At 48.8% G+C, this 18,501-nt stretch overlaps 6 protein-coding genes across 6 annotated transcripts; 3 read left to right on the plus strand and 3 right to left on the minus strand.

Annotated features, from left to right (window-relative positions):
• Positions 1 to 404: 404 nt before the first annotated feature.
• On the minus strand, positions 405 to 2,792 carry N7481_002521 (uncharacterized protein; the record flags this gene model as incomplete). Its single annotated transcript, XM_057261740.1, has 4 exons — positions 405 to 1,631; positions 1,697 to 2,434; positions 2,485 to 2,629; positions 2,677 to 2,792. 4 exons carry the CDS (start codon positions 2,790 to 2,792, stop codon positions 405 to 407), a joined length of 2,226 nt encoding a protein of 741 aa, XP_057126672.1.
• A 958-nt stretch (positions 2,793 to 3,750) lies between these two features.
• N7481_002522 (class II aldolase/adducin domain protein) lies at positions 3,751 to 4,738 on the minus strand (the record flags this gene model as incomplete). Its single annotated transcript, XM_057261741.1, has 2 exons — positions 3,751 to 4,274; positions 4,330 to 4,738. The coding sequence occupies 2 exons, from the start codon at positions 4,736 to 4,738 to the stop codon at positions 3,751 to 3,753; spliced, it is 933 nt and encodes a 310-aa protein (XP_057126673.1).
• A 497-nt stretch (positions 4,739 to 5,235) lies between these two features.
• On the plus strand, positions 5,236 to 6,937 carry N7481_002523 (MFS general substrate transporter; the record flags this gene model as incomplete). The annotated part of the gene is made up of 5 exons (XM_057261742.1): positions 5,236 to 5,419; positions 5,470 to 5,601; positions 5,656 to 5,950; positions 6,006 to 6,610; positions 6,672 to 6,937. The coding sequence occupies 5 exons, from the start codon at positions 5,236 to 5,238 to the stop codon at positions 6,935 to 6,937; spliced, it is 1,482 nt and encodes a 493-aa protein (XP_057126674.1).
• A 1,456-nt stretch (positions 6,938 to 8,393) lies between these two features.
• N7481_002524 (MBL fold metallo-hydrolase) lies at positions 8,394 to 9,518 on the plus strand (the record flags this gene model as incomplete). The annotated part of the gene is made up of 1 exon (XM_057261743.1): positions 8,394 to 9,518. The coding sequence occupies one exon, from the start codon at positions 8,394 to 8,396 to the stop codon at positions 9,516 to 9,518; it is 1,125 nt and encodes a 374-aa protein (XP_057126675.1).
• Positions 9,519 to 11,220: 1,702 nt separating this feature from the next.
• On the minus strand, positions 11,221 to 16,108 carry N7481_002525 (uncharacterized protein; the record flags this gene model as incomplete). Its single annotated transcript, XM_057261744.1, has 9 exons — positions 11,221 to 11,641; positions 11,698 to 12,787; positions 12,853 to 13,165; positions 13,216 to 14,145; positions 14,214 to 14,458; positions 14,537 to 14,858; positions 14,920 to 15,371; positions 15,436 to 15,518; positions 15,576 to 16,108. 9 exons carry the CDS (start codon positions 16,106 to 16,108, stop codon positions 11,221 to 11,223), a joined length of 4,389 nt encoding a protein of 1,462 aa, XP_057126676.1.
• A 1,800-nt stretch (positions 16,109 to 17,908) lies between these two features.
• N7481_002526 (uncharacterized protein) lies at positions 17,909 to 18,439 on the plus strand (the record flags this gene model as incomplete). The annotated part of the gene is made up of 1 exon (XM_057261745.1): positions 17,909 to 18,439. One exon carries the CDS (start codon positions 17,909 to 17,911, stop codon positions 18,437 to 18,439), a length of 531 nt encoding a protein of 176 aa, XP_057126677.1.
• Between the last annotated feature and the right edge of the window lie 62 nt (positions 18,440 to 18,501).

Genomic DNA, 18,501 nt, shown 5'->3' on the forward strand with positions numbered 1-18,501 from the left:
TTTTACGAAGCAGCTATGTTACCGTACACTGGCTTGGCGCACTGGCCCTCAACTTAACGTACTCCGATCAATAGATGATTTATGCTAAGGCCTTGGCAGTGGGGCGTGAGAGAAGAAAAGCAGTCTGTGGGTAGAAGCCGTTTTCGCTATCGACTGTATCGAAGCATCTCGTTGTTGGGAAACTTATAAGAACTCATTTCCCGAAAAACACTTCTTTATCTCAACTCGTCTCAATTCTCAATCAATATGAAGTGCACAATCCATGCTAGACTGCCCTCACCGAATCCGAAGGTGGTGAAGCGATGCGTTGCGGCGCAGCAGAACGAGCGGGGCGGCAGAAAGCAGACCGAGCTGGACTCGGGATAATAAGAATTCAGATTTGCTACTCCAGTAGGCTCCTGCCTTCAAATGAGGCCCTGGAAGTGCCGCGAAATCTCATCCATCTCCCACCCGGAAGGACCTTGTCCACTTAAGTTGCCCACTCCAGCTTCTGGCTGCATCGGCTGAGCCGTACCGGTTGCGCCGAAAGCATTGTATAGGTCCATGAGGTTGTTGCTCAAGTCAAAGACGTCGGGTATTGAAGTGCCAAGGTCTCCATTGAAGGTTGGGTTGTTGTCCGTCCAAAGGCTGTGCGGCCCGCAAATGGTCTCTCCGGTGGCCCCATTTTGCGGTTGGTCGTGCTCCCACGACTCAGAGCTTCGAGCAGCGGTCTCATTTATACCAGTGGTATTCTTCGCAATAGCTGCATCTCCTTGACCGCCAAGTGACCTAACGACAGGCAAAAGACCACGAATGCTCTTCCACAGCTTGCGACTAGCGGAGCTGTGGCGGGAGAAGCCTTTGACAAGCTCCACGGCGGACACAAAAGGGTCTTTACATGTCTCTGCAAACATGTTTGGGGCGTGGCAAACAGCGAGAAGCATGATAGCAAGACCGCTCAGCAGATAGAAATGATATATAGCTTGTTGGCGAACGTATATATCGCTCGTTCCGTTCAAGTGAACCAACACCTCGATACTATCTTTGGCAATATCAACGACTAGACGCGCACTTTGCATATCCGCCTTAATGTTTTCGGGATTCAGCACATGGTGTCGATGGATAAGGAGGCGCATATAATTGCCGCGGAGATAACACAAAGTCCGGAGACGGTGCAGTTTCCGAGGCTGATTCCTCGGCGCGATCCCTACGCGGGGATGCCGGAATTGTAATTCTTTCGGAATCGACAGAAGCCACTCCTGAGTGACAAATTCCAAGTAGTCCTCCTTTTCTTTCGGTATCCATTGTGACGAGGAACCATATGGCGGCAACGCTTCCCATACCCTAGAGCAAAGTCTTGCGTAACTGACCATGTACTTGAGATACGAATGCTCGCCGTCGGGTTGGGGCAATTTCGGATCGATGTCGCGATCATCGAGTGCAAAGGAAAGGCTGGTGCCGAAGCTCCATCGACGATCGAGCTCGTACACTACCCAGAAGACCTGAACGGCGAAATCGTGAGCGTCTGCGTCTTTGAAGTGATTGGATAGGCTTTGCTTGCGGTGGAGGCCCATCTCCAAGCACTGGCGAGCAGCTCGGCCAATAGCACGCCAAGCGAACAGCTCTTCTTCGATATGGCAGAAGTAGATGCTCTGCAAGCAATTAGCAATTTCTCTAGACAACCTTAGGATCGCCCTGAGGGTTGTTTTAGACTTACTAGCATGGCCATGATTTGTATATCTTTCAGTTCGACTTCAAAAGTACTCGAAATGCTCCCAACATCTTGTTCCACAGCGGCGATCAATTTGTCGCAGAGCTCGCCCTTCCCCTGAGGCTCAGTGGTGATCGCTGTTGCTATAACTATTCTAAGCATGTGTATGTCTTTGGTTTCAAGATTCGGTGAGATGACCTCCAGGCGATCAGGATGTCTGGCCAACTCTAATATATGTGGAAAGTTGAGCACTAGTAACTCGGTATCAATGATCGGGTGGCAACAGACAACTTCCTCTTGGTAAACGCCGATGAGTCGCGCAATTTCAACATCAGAAAAGCTGAGCAGGTAGTCAGGTTCCGAGCAAAAAGTTGCCGCGGGAACCTCTGGCGATGGTTCTGGAGTTGGCTCTCGTGAGGAAGCATTTGACGACTGGGCTGTGGGCATATGTTGATCTGTTAAGATACCCATACGAGTGAGCGCCGTCTCGGCAATATTAAAGCTGAAGGCAGACCGTGTTGGCCCGACGAATTGCGGCTCCCTTGGCTGTCCGCTCCGGAGGGAAATAGTACTATTGTAGACTCGGCATGTAGGATGCGCACACGGAGTACGGCAGTCGGCGACAGACGATTGAGCTGGAACCCTCTCTGCGAGAGAATTTACGGTTGCCGTCAGCGCCGTCAGCTCCCGACGCAGTGACGCGACGTCGTCGCTCAACTGCCTATAATGGCTGTGCTCAATCAGCTACCAGTCGAGTTGCTATTATGACCTCTTTTTTACCTATCGCCAGAGACCCTTTGCTTCTCCTTCTTTTTATCTTTCGTCGCCTGCATGGCAGTCTGAACAACAACGCAGGGAATGTGCATGGTTGCGCAACGCTGGCAACGTACGTCATCATCAAGTTCTATGCATTTGACTTTACATCTCTTGCACTCAGTGCTGATCTCGATTAGCGAAAGCATGCCAATGGAAAGGAACAAGATTACCACGCGGCAGAGGCGTATTTTGCGCGCTTTGGGCGGTTGGTTCCCGGTATCTCCTCAGCATAGCGCTTTTGCGAAGGGCTGAAGACAGCTGCATTGCTGAAGGGTCGTTCATCCATGGCCCTGGTGTTGGCATGCTAGCGAGTTTGAGGCGACACGCAGCAAGTGAGGTTGTTGATCTGAAACGGCCAGACCGGTGGGGTCCCGGAGCGGAGTGCTTCGACTAGGGCCTCCGCTTTACTGTGTAAAGATAACGTAATTCCCGCCGAGCTGCGCACCCATCTAAAATCGCGTCTTCCTGCCCGCCTGCCTTCTTCAACCACCTACCATGCCACCAACTCGCACTGAATCTCGGCTTAAACTAGCTGAGCAAGAGGGCGAGATCTTCTTAGCCCTACAGGCTATTCAAAGGGGCCAATTCAAATCTATCGCGCAGCAGCCAGGCCATTTAGCTTATCCGAATCAACACTACGCAATCGCGCGCACGGTATACAATCTCGCGTTGATACACGCCCAAACGGCCATAAGTTGGCCTAATTAGAAGAGGATTCTCTTACTGAATTGGATTCTCTCTATGGATTCGTGTGGAGCAGCGCCTAGGTAGCTACTGTGCGAGAAATGGCATGAGCTAGCCACCCTTCGCCCAATGTTGGCAAGAATTGGCCATCAGCCTTTATTAATCGTGGCGAAGAGCTTTGCCCGCGCTTCTCGAAGCGTTACGACTACTAGCTCGCACTGAACCAAGACCCAAAATCGCTACGAGAGTGGTTTGCGACCGTACAACACGTTATCAACGAGAACGGTATCCAATCGGAGGATATTTATAACTTTGATGAGACGAGATCAACTCTGCACAGTCCAATTCTGAGGTAGTATTGCTGAGTGTTGTTTTGATGCAGAAGAAGTCTATGGTTATTCATTCAAAATGCGTTGAAGCTTCAGTCACCTCGACTAGATGCCCTCTGGCCGATACGATACGGTAAACACGCTCCAGGAAGCCTCCTAGAGAGAACCAGGTTTCACCAACTGTGAATCAAGGCTCTTTCATAGTATATAGTTTGAATTGCGCGGGCGCACCTACGCCGCAGCTGTCCCTCTACCTAGTAGTGACCGCTCCCCAAACTCACGTTCTGCTACTTGAAATAGTGGCAACCCTTGGAAGTATCCATTGCCCGTTGTACCAACAGCCTCCCAAGTCGCCTTGGCCTCTTCATCTCCAATGGCCACAAGCGATACGTCTCGCCCAGATGCTGCCGCATCAGCAACCAGCTGAATTTGGCAACACCGTTCGAACAAGACAAACCATGCGACTGTGGCCTCAATAGTGGGGCCAGCAGTCAGGATACCGTGATTTCCCAGCAGCGCCGCCTTCTTATTCCCAAGACACTTTACGATAGCTTTGCCTTCTTCAGGTGCTAGGACTAGACCTGCAAAGCTATTGTAGAGTACGTGGTCGTTGTAGAAGACGCAGAAATCTTGAGTCAGCATGTCGAGTGTTCGACCGGTTGCGCACATGGCCCGACCATATAAGCTGTGTGAGTGAGCTGCGCAGAGAACATCTGGTCGCGCTTTATGGATTTCAGCGTGGATTGCATACGCGGCTGGCATCCAATTAGTATCTTTCCTTGACCAAGTGACTCCGACTTAGAGACTCACCATAATTCAACCTCTTATTTTTTCCACCTTCTACCACTTTGCCGTCATGGTCCACGCGGATCAAGTCCTCATCCCGAATCAGGCTGAAATGTGTGCCAAATGGATTCACCCAAAAGCTAGTAGGGTCCACAGGATCTCTAAGCGTGATATGACCTGCGACACCTTCAGCTAGCCCGAATTGTGCGAACACTCGGAAAGCGATGGCGAGGCGGTGCTTCAAGTATGCACGTTCCTCGTAGGGATCCGAGAATTTCGGCGGACTCTCAGCTTCTTCATCAACATAAGCGAGTGATGGGTGCCCGGATGTGTACTCGGGCTGCAAATACTTCTGAGTCGTAAGAGGTTTGGGCTGTGTGATAGAACAGTCTGACGCGACAGAAGCGTCTTGGAGAATAGCAGGCGATGACATGATAGTGTGGTGTGCTTGAGACGGGGTGCCAAAGGAGATTCGCAATGAAAAAAATATTTGAAGTTGCTTCATCTAGCAAATTTGACACCAACGGAGGACATGTTCTTATTGTAATCGAACGGAAACAGACGGAAATCCATGGCAAATGCGATTCCGTAGTTTGGACGGGTTCAGGAAGCACAACTTGTGCTGCACAAGGATGGGAAAGGCGTTCCGAGCACGTGCGCGGAATCGGAACGCCAACTTACTGCAAGATTGTAAGGGACATTGCCCTGGTCTCTAAACGCGGAAGCGGAGCGTGGCCTCGATCTAGTATTGCAAGGTTCTCAACACTATGTTTCGACACCCCATGGGCCTTTCAACTGAGGGACATCGCATAGTGGAATTGGTAGATGGCTCGTGCTCGCAGTACATATGTACCCCGGACTTTCAACCTGAAATGATCAACATACGGCTAATCTTGAGCTCCATATTTTATTTTATCATTTTCAGCCAGAATGTACTCCAAAAATTCTCTCGAGATGGTCGAGAAGGTAGACACTCCATCCCAAGGCCGTACGGCGGATTTGGATGAGGTTACGCGTCAAGCTGAGAGGAAGCTGCGCACCAAGATCGACCTTTATATCGTGCCGATTGTCGCCTTGCTCTATCTCATGTGCTTTATCGATCGGGCGAATATTGGTGAGTGAGTACGAGGTGATCAAAGAAAGAGAGCCCTAACAATGTTGCAGGTAACGCGCGTCTTGCTGGCTTTGGACAAGACCTAAACCTTCATGGATATGACTACAACACCGTGTTGTCAATCTTCTACATCTCGTACATTCTCTTTGAGATCCCAACAACAATTTGTTGCAAGCTGATAGGTATGGCTTTGGAACCTTGGTATAGGGAATATCTGCGCTGACGGCTTGGCTCAGGCCCCGGTTGGTTTCTGCCATTGACGACCCTCGGCTTCGGCGTCGTCTCAGTTGCAACTGCTTTTGTGCGTACCCGCGCTCAGGCATGCGCAGTCCGATTCCTCCTAGGCATGTTTGAAGCGGGCATAATGCCCGGCATTGCGTACTACCTCTCGCGCTGGTATCGCCGAGCTGAACTTGCATTCCGCCTTGGCTTATACATGACCATGGCACCGTTGTCCGGTGCCTTTGGCGGCCTGCTAGCTTCTGGCATTCTGAAATTGTCACATTTCGGATCACTGCACAAATGGGAAATGTACGTTAATATTCCAGCATTTCACTAGATCCACAACTCGCTGACATTGATCCAGGATCTTTGCCATCGAAGGTACCATCACCATTATTCTCTCACTCATCGCCCTTGTAACCCTGACCGACCGACCCGACACCGCCCGCTGGCTCTCTGAAGAAGAGAAGGAGCTTGCTATCAATCGCGTCAAGTCGGAGCGCCTCGCCCAAGCCATTCTGCTCGATAAGATCGATGGCATGAAGCTGAAGCGCGGCTTCACAAACCCCATCACAATCGCTACAGCGTGCATATACATGCTCAACAACATCACAGTACTCTCAATCTCTTTCTTCCTCCCGACCATCATCAAAAGCATCTACCCAGGTCGCACAGCCGTGCAACAGCAACTCCTGACTGTGCCCCCATATATCGTTGGTGGCTTCTTTGTGCTCTTGATAACGACACTAAGTTGGCGCTTCGATCACCGGCAATGGTTCCTTGCAATTACCGGGCCCACAGCCATGGCAGGATTTTCGATCCTGCTGGCTACGCTTGATGCGAACGTACGGTACGGAGCCATCTTTCTGACGGCGAGTACGGCATTTACGCTGGGTGCGATGTGTAATGCGCAGGTCAGTGCAAACGTGCTGAGTGACTCAACGAGGAGCATTGCAATTGGGACGAACGGTAAGACTTTTACCACCCTTTCACTGGCGAAGATAAGACTAGACACTAACAGTCGCCATAGTCATGTTCGGCAATATTGGTGGCCTCATTGCAACGTGGACATATCTCCCTAGGGATGCGCCAATGTACCGCATTGGTAATGGTGTGAACCTCGCGTGCGCCATTCTTTGGACTATCGTTGCTATTCTGGTTCTCCTCTGGATGAAGTATGACAATAAGAAGCGTGAGAAATGTGAGGCTGGTGCGCACGAGCAGCTTGCGGGGTTGAGTCAGAAGGAAGTTCATGATTTGGAGTGGAAGCACCCCGATTGGCGGTGGAGACCGTGATGCGTCATCCTGGGATGTAGTGATGCTCTCAACACTTCTATGGATGCACCTGTATGTAGTGCTAGACTTGGAAGTAGAATGGTGACGAAATTACGGGGTTGTAATGCGGTACTTGATGTGTTGCTTGGTAGGACGGTCGCGGCGCGAATGTAGCTTGGAGAGGAATATTGTAGATCAAATCAGTATACCAAGCCTTTAGGGGTGACGAAATATCATGCGAGAAACCCAACAAGACGACAGAGAAGGCCTCGGTGAAGAGTGTTGGCGAGGCTCTGGCTGCCAAGGTGGTTGTGGTTCGAGGTCTCGTGAGCACAGCATAGAGCTTTAAAACCATAAGCCGAAGTAGAATAATGGTATCTAGTAATTTAATGGACGGTTCGTAGACATCTAGTCTTTCTGATTCGGGGTTTTCCCCCGTTAGCCCAACCGGAGACAAGGCATGGCTCTTCGAGACAACTGACAATGTATCCTGTTACCACGTCCGAGTTCTTACTCTAAAGCACTACAGCTCAACTAACGCGCCTTGGTAAGTAGAGAATATGCTTCGAAGACATCTCATTTGGCGGAAAGGGGATGATAACCTAGTTTCCTGGACAAGCTCGTTTGTTGTTTGCGCTAGAGTACATCTTCCTCTTACACGCTAATATCGAAGACGGATCGCCGTTCGACAATATCTGTGTCTGTATAATTGACACCCCCAGCTTTTCCAAGGGCGGTCTCATTGAGATATGCATCTCGTTCAAAGCTATGGGCCGTTTGATGCAAAATGCGGAAATTCGAGCAGCTCCGGTTGGGAACATATTACTTCGGATAATACCTGTCGCAGGGAGCGTTGAGAATAGAAGTCAAAAGTAGATTTTTTCAGCAGAAGGCATGATCGACCACGACTTGTACAGTTTGCTTCGCAGCCCAACTTCGAGGAGTCTGCGAAGTGAAACACATGGGAAACGCAAAGCCGGTAATTCGTCTCCGGCAAGGATTCTACTATGAATCGGTCGAGATAACTGCAAAGGAGCTACAAGGGACAAAGTATCTTTCACAGCATTCCAAGCCGCGGTGGAGGCTGCCTCCTCCAGCAAAGCTTATTACGTTGCGTCCTTGCCGAAGCGAAGGTCAAGCCATCTTGAAAGCATACGCACACAAACAGAACATCTGCAATGGCAGCTCATGCTAAGATTACCAATACGGTACAAGTCATCTGTTCACGTAGTTAATGTAAGGGCAGCTTTTCTCCTCTTTCGACGGAATAATACCGCGATTTGTTCCGTGCTACCACGGACACGACGTACATGTCGTAGTCAAGTTGATTCCGATTCCGGTTCCGACCTGGTCTTCCATAGGCGCGCTTCCTAAGATACACATAAGGAAGCTCCCACAGCTCCCGAACTCTGCCTAGCTGAATTGGCAAGCATCGAGATACCAGGCGTGTCTTCCTTTACATTTGAGTTTTACTACAATGCGCTCCTTTGTCAACTTCTTGGTCGCGATCAGCGCTACATACGGGTTTGCATGCGATACTGCGCATCAATATATTCGTCGGGATGCGGTCTCGAATGCTCCAGCGCCCTCTCCCGCAATTGGTGGCTTCTCTGAGATCTTCACAGAGACCATAGCCGCATTACCAGCACCACCAACTCCTATCGCCGGATTCTTCAATACTACTTTGTTTCCCAAGCAGCAGCAACAGAATGTAACCCATTTTCTTCGACAAGCTTCTGAGCTAAGCACTGACTGGAGGATCCACCAATTCTTCCAAGATCAATGTATTACGCAACAGGTGTTTCCAAAACTATTCACGCAGCCTGCTGGCTTCGTCACACCCTTTTCGCCATTCGATAACTTTTACTTTGTTGGACAAGCCTTTGTGTCGTCTTGGGCATACGATACAGGCGATGGACTGGTCGTGATCGATTCACTCGACTCCTCCGATGAGATAAAGGCAATCATGCTTCCGGCCCTCGAGAAATTCGGCTTCAGTGGGAACGACATTAAACATGTCATTGTTACACACGAGCATCTGGATCACTACGGTGGGGCCAAATATCTCAAAGAGACATACAACTCAACAATCTACGCCTCTGAGGTCGCTTGGCAAGAAATGGCAACGTATACGTACCCTCCTAATTCAACATCTATCCCTCCAAGCAAGGATAAGACGCTGGTGGACGGTCAGATCCTTCAGGTCGGAAATGTATCTTTCGAGATTGTCCTTACACCTGGTCACACCCCTGGTACTCTGTCGCTCATCTTTCCCTTGACTGATAAGAATGGCACCAAGCACCATAGGGCAGGCCTGAACGGAGGTACAGGTATCCCGCAGTCTGCTACCGACCGCACGGCCAAAGTACTGTCGCACTATCGTCTTGCAGCAATTGCATACGAGCGAGGGGTCGACACGCTCATCTCGAATCACCAGGTTGCTGACCACGCGCTGTTCAATTCAGACTTGCTCGCACACGCAAGCTCGGACATTCATAATCCGTTCGTGATCGGCAGAGGCAATTATTACAATTACTTGCGCATCTTAGGGTTATGCACAAAGGTATACGCGGCGAGACAGGGCATGGATCTTTGGGCTTAAGCTTCGATGAGAAAATATCCCAAAGCTCCAGGTCCCTTGGGCCCAAAGCCTGGCGGTGTAGAAGCCTTATATATGGGCAGTATTTTGCCCCATTACCCCCAAAGTCCATCATTTACTTCGTACAATTTACTTCAAATTTTCAGAAGTTCTAAATTCTGATACATTTACTGTAGCTCAGCAGCTTGGCGACAGCCTTCCACAAATCTCTCAGTCTCGCATATAAAGACCCGCTCCAGATGCCCTGTGGCCTCACGGATGCAGATTGGGCCGGCTGTCGCCAGACAAGGCGCTCGACGGCAGTATATCTTTTCAACATTGGAAGTGGAGCAATCAGCTGGCAATCAAAGTGCCAGAATGTTCTTCTCGTTGTGTATACCTAGTAGCCTCATGTTTCACTCTAGAATAATAACACAATTCATACCTTTGAACTACAACACTTTGCGATCATCACCATGTCGGCTCTAGTCCACGACTCGCCCGACCGAGCCGTTACAGCCGTCGAGCCCCTGACAGGAAGCGACAACTTCGCGACCTCGAAACGTCTGATGACCTCCTACCTCAAGGCAAGGCAGGTCTGGGATGTCGTGTCGTGCGACCTTGAGCGTCCTGACTGCTCGTTCAAGTACGCCAAGCCGGTTACGGCCGACATCCACCCCCTGGTGGAGTGCACCTGGTTGGGGCGGTAAGGCAACGCGCCATCGAAGCGCGCCTCGAAGTGGAGGTCCAGGCATTCGAGCGCCACCATGAATGGTCGCGCCGCCAGGCCAAAGCCTACCACACTATCTTCCGGTACTTCCCCCCACATAGTATCCATGGCGCGGAACTAGAGACGTCCCGAGATCTTTGGAATGAACTCGAAGAGCGGTAGGCGGATGGAGCTCGCCACGTCTGCGAGCTATTCGCCCAGCTCCGCTAGACAACCGGCGAGCGCTGCGGCAGTGCCCGCGAATTCGTGGATCGAGTAATACGTTAGATCCGGGGAATAATTCAGGCCAGGCTTAGATCCAACTTATTTGTCTCAATATGTCTCTCCTTTCATATTCTTCAGAGTCCATGTCGCTGACAAAAGACTGATACTGCCTTTCAAGCTCGGTATGGGTTGCGCTAGAAAGAATGGTAACCGATTGATGGGTGAAAGGTGAAAAGCCGTTTATACGATAATTTCTTAAATTCGAAGAAAAGCGCCGAAAGAGTAAGCTTCTAAGGTTGCACAGCCTCCTGGAGGCTTCCAAGCTGACAAAGTAATTCATTGACCTTGAGTTCCTAGCGACTAACCCTAAAACTGAGTCTCCAGGTTTCTATATCTAACTGTGAACGAAGTATACATACCCATTTTGAGAACTCGGTGTTGAATGGCCTGAGAAACATCACATAGGAAATCGAAGCATGTATTTCTAAAATAGTGGGAAGAACTCTAGATAATGAATCTGGCAAAGAATGTAAGAAGTGTAGAAATCAAAAGGCCATGTCCATCTGGGGACGAAAAGAAAGACTAAAAGAACAATAGTCTATCTAAAGATAATCAAAACAAAGACTGTAAAAAAGTATAAACTGGACGAGTCTATAAAATGCACGATACCTAGGTATATACTTTCGCATGTACCGAAGATGCAAGAAAGGAAATGTCAACATCCTATGCAGGACATCGCGTTCCATCAGAATGAAACAAAGTTCTTGCTAACTTTGAAAAATTGACTGCTATTCAAGAGCTTCCCTTGGTCTTGTTTCCCTTGGGAACACGTGCCCACCAGTAGATTCCAAGGGCGACGGCAATGTTGAATACCAAGTAAGCCCACATGATTCCAAAGTTCCTCCAGGCATCGCTCCAGTAGGAGTCAACTGAAGCAAGGAAGGTATCGGTGGATGACATGCTACAGTACGAGCATGAGCTCGTTGCGTTGGGGTTCTCAATGTATCCACCAGTCCTTACAGCATAGGCATTCAGGTATTCATAGCAGGTTTGAGAGCCCGGGGGGTTGAAGGTGAGGACTTCATCTGTACTGCACGTAACATCTGTTCCACTAACAGCAGTGGATAACATTCCAGATACCAGGTACGTAAATGGGGAAAGACGATACATGAAGATCCAGAATCCGGGCATGTCTTGTGGGGTGGCGACGACACTGAAAGGACACATATTAGTAAACAGAAGCAGCAGATAAAGATCGATATGTCTTACCCGCAGAACAGTAGAAGAAGAGCGAAGAGAAGATTGGCGATGTTGCCTCCAGTTTCAGCAGTTTCCACACCGGCCACGACCATATGAGTGAATGTAGATGTAAACCATAAAAAAACCAACAAGTACAGAAACATAAGCGCACCACGCTCAGACACAGCGTCAGTCGGTTCGGCGTTTTGGTAAAGACCGACTGGGTAGTACCAGCAGAAAAACATCAACACAGCAACCAGGAAGTTCCAAGGCAACTCAACAATAATATTCGAAGCCATGAACACCTTCCACGAGTACATCTTGGATGGACGCTCCCGAACTTCGAAGATGGATCGTTGGATAATAAAGTTAGGCATGATCTGTTGAACAAGGTTTCCAAAGATGGTCATGAGCATGAAGATACTAAACATTTGGTTCTGCAATCCTTGCTGGGTGTTCTTTGCGTTGTAGAACGAGAATCCGTTATAAAGTGCCGTAAGAATCGAGAGAACAATTTTAGACCAGATGTAAGAAGGGGTCCGCCAGTATTGCGAGAAGAGACGAGATAGACACTGCAAAAATTGGTCCTTTGTGGAAGACGCGAATTCGCGATGTTCTGTACTCACGTTGCCCTCTGGCTGCTTTTCCGCAAGGGAAGACTTTAGCTCAGCCAAATGGTCAAGAACAGCCTGCTTTTCAGCACTGCTGTTCCAAGCCTCAGGCCAATCAACATCACTGTGGGACCCAGGAGCAGCGCCAATCACATCAAGCATCCATTCTGCGGGATTCTCGCCATCCTTTAGAGCATGGCCACCATTGCGCATGAAATAGTCCGCCAAGATCGAAGAGTTTTCGCCGATCTTTCCGAAGTATACGGTGCGTCCTCCTTTAGCAAGGAACATCAGTCTGTCAAATCGCTGGAATAGCATAGCAGAAGGCTGGTGGATGGTACACAAAATCGCCTGGCCATGCTTGGTCAGTGTTTCAATCAGATCTAGAATTGACCAAGAGGTTTGACTGTCCAAGCCAGATGTAGGCTCATCCAAGAAGAGCAATAGCTGGGGTCGGGCAACCAACTCCACAACAATAGTCAAGCGCTTTCGCTGCTCAACGTTCAATCCTAAAAGTATGTCAGCAAGTGAGGACACTGAATGGAATATTTTCTCCTTTTGTGTCACAACATACCTTCACCCGGAACACCAACAACAGCGTCAGCATATGTTTGCATACCAAGCAAATCCAGGATTTCTGTAACATAGTCAAGCTTTTCTTGTCGGCTGAAATGGGCTGGTTGTCTGAGCAAAGCACTGAACTCTAGGGCCTCGCGCACCGTGGAGGTGGGCAAATGAACATCCTGCTGTTGAACGTAGCCTGTTTTGCGCTGAAAAGAGCTATCTCGGGGACTACCATCGACAAGAACATCTCCAGTGACAACACCCATAGTCACACGAGTTGCAAGAACGTCAAGCAGTGTAGTTTTTCCTGCGCCGGAAACACCCTATTATATTGTTAGCGAACTCCACCACAACATGCAAGAGTATTTTCTACCATCAATGCAGTCGCGGAACCGGGCTTAACCCAACCGTTCACATGGTCAAGAATACGGCGATCTTCATTCTTGATCTTGATATCGTAGCAAAGATCTTGCCATTGGAAGATAGCAGTTTGCCGCTGAATGTTGGCACCAGCACCTTCGGAATCTTCTTCCTCCCGATAATTCATGTCTGCTATAGTCTCACAATCCTGTGTCGGAGCCTTTGGCTGACGACCCCGGCGGAAAAGAAGGACTTCGCCCTTGGAGGCAGCTTCAGTGATGTATTCGGTTGCAATGAGGTAAACGAACATGAAGAAGATCATGAACGCGATGACGATACCCAGGTTACGCCAGAGATGGCTGTTGGTATAGGCGTAGGCAGTCTCCAGGTAGGCCTCTCCACTGATATAAAGATCACCAGCGGTGGATGAAACGGTGCTGCAGATGGTGTTGATGGTGTCCACATTCTCGTACCCCTCTCCAGAAGGCACCAAGGACGAACAGGGGAAATCTCTATTGCGGAACTCATTGACCATCATACTTTCAAATGAGTACGCAAGTGGGTCAATATAGTTCATCCAGCGAGACCAACCCAGCATGTCTTTTGTAGGAATGATAAAACCTGTGTAGATCACGAGACCCAAGATGAGTAGAGCAGCAGGAACCAGTGCCTGGGCCAGAGAACGCGATGCGGCACCAAACGTGCGGAAGATCATAGACATGGTGAATGTGGTCGCGAGGGAAAACAGCCAGAAGATGAAAAAGGCCCCTGGCTCACGTTTGAGGTTGGCCATAAAATAGAGAGGAAGATTGAAGGTGAAAGAGTTGGCCAATTTATACGGTACATCGCATAACATAGATGCAACGGCTTCTGTGAAAGGATGGTAGAAGGCATATCGCGATTGCTTCTCCACGATGGCTCGTTGAGCATAAAGGGTTAGGATCTTGATGGATAATGTTAGATACATGGATATGACTCCCAGTGGGGTGGAACCATAAAGGGCTAACCAACCTCAAGTGCACTGGCAAACGCAGCGAGAAGAACGGCGTAGAAAAGGAGAACCTCTCGGGAGTAGAAAGTGGATGTATCCGAGGCGAGATTATAAAACACACTTCCTAAAATCAGAGAAATGAAGAAGTTGCCAAAAAGAGCCGAGTAGAACAGGGACATATCAGCCCTGAGACGCAGGAAACCACGTTTCACGTTGAGATTGATCTGCTCGACAACCGAGAGCGTATAGGGGGGACTTGATACGCCTAAAAGTTTGTTGTCAGCGTTATCAATAAAGATGATCATATATGGTTTGCCTCACTGCTGCTTTGACTGCATCTGACGGCGGGCTTCATTGAAGTTAGCCAAGGACTGACCACCAATGGGGTGTTCCTTGTCAAAGGTGTCAATTTCCCGGAGAAGACGGGCACACTCTGAGCTGGTCTGCCAGCGTTGGGCAAATTCCTCTGGCGTACGAGGCACCCTGGCTTCGTATCCCGGCTTCACTCTGCGCTCGGTGGGACTAGTCAGGGAGGTGAGAAAGTCGGCGGTGGTCTGGCGGCCCGGGCAATCGAAGCCCATGGTGGTAAAGAAGTCACGAGCCTCACTAGTCGGGCCGAAATAGATTTGCTGGCCCTCATAGAGAACAACGACCTTGTCAAACACCTGTCGCGATAGAGATAAATTAGAAAGATCACATCAAGTTGCCTCCATGCGTTGGACTTACATCGTAGGCACTCTGCGAAGCCTGGTAAATTGCAACGCAGGCTGCGGTTCCTGCATAGTCACTCATCAAGCGGAGGTTCTTGCAAAATTCCAATGCATTGGCACTGTCAAGACCTCGCGTACTGTTGTCCCAGCATTGAAGGGGAGCACCACTGAGAATAGCCTCTGCAATACTGACTCGTTTGCGCTCACCGCCACTAACTCCACGCACGAAGTCGTTGCCAACTCGCGTATTAAACGTATGACGGAGACCTAGCATGGTCATGACCACATCGCGAAGATGATCCGCATATTGCTTTCTCGGCAATGTGGGAAAACGCGTGCGTGGGGTACGTGCCATAGCCGCAAATGTCAGGGTTTCACCAACTGTCAGTTGAGGGAAATGCACATCATTCTCAGCACTGAAGATAGCTTCTCCACGGAACTGCTTCTGTATCATTGGGGCCGATATTCCTGTTTTCAAGTGTTGGTTGGTCAGTTCACACCTCACGTGTTGGACTTGGACCTCTTTGCGTACCTTGATAGTTCAAGTAGCTATTGTCGTCGACATAGATACCGTTCATCTCACCGGCAATCGTCTTCAGGAATGTTGAGCAGCCACTAACGAAGAATGAGTTCTAACTGTTCTATTAATTCGACACCACACGATAAACTCACCTCCCAGGGCGGCCCAGGACCACCAGCATTTCTCCACTTTTGACCAGTCCATTGAAGTTCTGGAGGATTTGAACCTTCTGTTTCCCGTTTCCAACCAGGCTGCGGATCATGCCACCGATACTCAGCAGAGAGTTGAACACGTCCTTTTGGTAGTCGGTTGGACTTCCAAAACCGTGCACAGAGAGGCTCTTGAATGCAACACCCGCCAAGCGTTGAAGGAATCGTTCCGGATCTTGTGACTGAGCGGCAATCAATGAACGAATCCAGTCCTTTGGCTTGAAGAAAGGACTGTCTGGATGCCAGGTGGTTTCCTTGTTCTCCTCAAAAAATGGGTTGCTTGCATTCGCCGAAGAGAAATGAGTAGACTGGCGAGTCAATTGCCTCACCATCTCCTCAACTTCGTCCTCCATATCGACCTCTGCCTCCTTCTGCTCGCTCTGCTCCTTAGCGTCATTGTGAAGTGTAGTCGATGAACCATCAGTTTCTCTTATTTCGTGTCCGGTCACTAGCCGCTGTTGGTGCGAACTATCCATGGAGAAAATTCCCCCCCAAAACTGACATGATGAAGATAGACTCAATTCACCAGGCTTGTTTCTAGAAGGACAAACAGGATCTGGGTGGGCCTCTAAGATTTTTAAGAGAACGACAGCAGTTGGTTATAAATATAGCTGATGAATCAATCCAGAGCCGCTGACTTCCGTACCCGGCATTCATATCAATTCTCCAGGGCCGTGATTTTCACGCACTGAGAGACCTATAGGCTGGCTAATAAAATTATGGAGACTTTTTATGGAGATTTGAGTCCTATCACTACTAGTCCTACGGATATATTGGCCAGGGACCATAAAGAACCGGGGTGCGGCGCCTCAATCGGGCGACTTGCACCATCGGCCCGTTCGCCTGAGATGTACGTGCATCAAGAACCGGCGTTTTAACCTTGGTAGTTCCACCATAAAAGATCATCAGCGACTTACAGATACATACCAAAGCTTCCTTCTGAGCCACCTGTAGTTAGCCTTTCCCGCCATCCAGTTCGGCAAGCGGTATGTTCACGGGCCGTAGGTTGAATAGATCTCCGAAATTTACGCCCCTGTTACGTTCGGATGGCACAAGTCCCGGTGAAATATTTCTCGGTATCAGCTATGATTGGTCAACACACATCTATATGTAATTTATTTTACTGCCAACCAATTGGATATTCATGAATAACGCCATGGATCCATTTGATTTATGAGACAAATAATAAGCAAACAAACGATCCGAAGATTAGGGGTACACTAGGATATGGCTACAAATTGAAAGGCTGCCAATTTATATGGCAATTGCTTTGGACCTATCTTTAAAACTAGAAAAATCAGGTCCCGTCACATTTACCCAGGAAGAGTGAGAACTGAGCTTCACCTTCTCTGCTTCCTCCAATGACAGCACCAGTCTCTCATTTGCGGTACGTTTCCGCGGTATGTGGAGACCTTCTCATGTTTATCCATTGAATGATAATATTTTGGTTCCTAAGCGAGTATAATGCCGTAATCATATCATATTCCGAAAGGAAAATAAAATCTCTTTAAAAGGGTATACCAGACCCTTATCTTAATAGTAGCTTGAACAGTCCGGTCTTTTAGTAATAGCCGCAGAAAAACCCGTTCCATGGTGCGACTCGCCATGATCTCTTCACCTCCCTTATTTCTATCATTTTATCCCCTGTCCACTCTTGGATACTTGCATAGTAAGATTATTTCCTACAATCTTAGCGGCCCGACAATCAGTGGGGTCCTGTTCATACAATCCTAAGCTTGTATACACTGCTCAATCAATTATGCCACGCCAGGTCTCTAAACCAGCAGCGTTGAGGGACTCGCCATATTCCAAGGACTGTGCTCGTTCGAGAGTAAAAAAAGCTTGTGATCGCTGTAGGAAGAAGAAGACAAAGGTTTGTAATGATCTGTTTCAACCAAGGGCTTTGTTCTAATTATATTTAGTGCGATGGAGCCAGCCCTTGTCAAAGATGCAAAGCTGAAATTGCCAATTGCATGTTTGGAGATAGAAAAAGCATCGGGAAAAGGTGTATCCTAAGGGGTGAGCATACCTCTGAAATATCAACATCACAAAGGGTTGATTGACAATTTAGATACACGACCTTCTTGGAAGAGCAGCAAGGCTGGCTTATTCATGGCATTAGAGAGCTATATCAACATGTGCAGGCCAGAGATGGCTGGCCCGGAGAACCGTTGGAACGTGAAACCAGCGGTCAACCTCTGGTACATGATATACTCTCTCGTCTAGGCTCTTTGGATCAACATTGGAGCCCAATTTTTCAAGGGAGTGAACAATGCATGAGTGAGCAAGACTCTCCACATCATCAAAGACTACAAGATCCAAACAACCAAATCAAGCAGAGGCCATACTCTTCCAATGGCAGCCCGCAAAGTTTCGCCCTAGTCCAAGGACCGCCAACTGCTGCCAGCAATAATTTGCCCTCGTCAACGGTCCATCAAGTCCAAAAGGATGAAGCTGAGAACAATCCTTCTTTGTCATCCGTACAATATATTCCCGACGTTGACAGCACGCATGTTCCACTTCAAATACATCCAAACAGCAATTGGGAAGAAGGCAGCGAATCATATATGCCAGACCGTGCGAACCACGCTGGCTTGCGATACAATGATTATCAGACAGCCAGTGCCATGCTCGAATATCCCACCGAGACTGACTACGTGGAGTTGGATCTATTTGCTGGCATAGGCGATAATCCCGATGACTGGGATATATTCTTCGGCCCATTGGCAAAGGGCGAGTTGTCAACTGATAATTATTCGACACCATTCTATTATTATCAACCATTACCCTTTGATTATGCCTCTTAGTGGCCTCTTACTCCGCGCTGAGTGCAACTTACTCCTCTTCTCCATTCTTTACTTTATCATGT

The sequence above is a fragment of the Penicillium waksmanii genome, assembly GCF_028829765.1.
Source record: "Penicillium waksmanii strain IBT 27052 chromosome Unknown utg000002l:1.0-3326099.0:1.0-3328782.0, whole genome shotgun sequence".
Taxonomy (NCBI): Eukaryota; Fungi; Ascomycota; class Eurotiomycetes; order Eurotiales; family Aspergillaceae; genus Penicillium; species Penicillium waksmanii.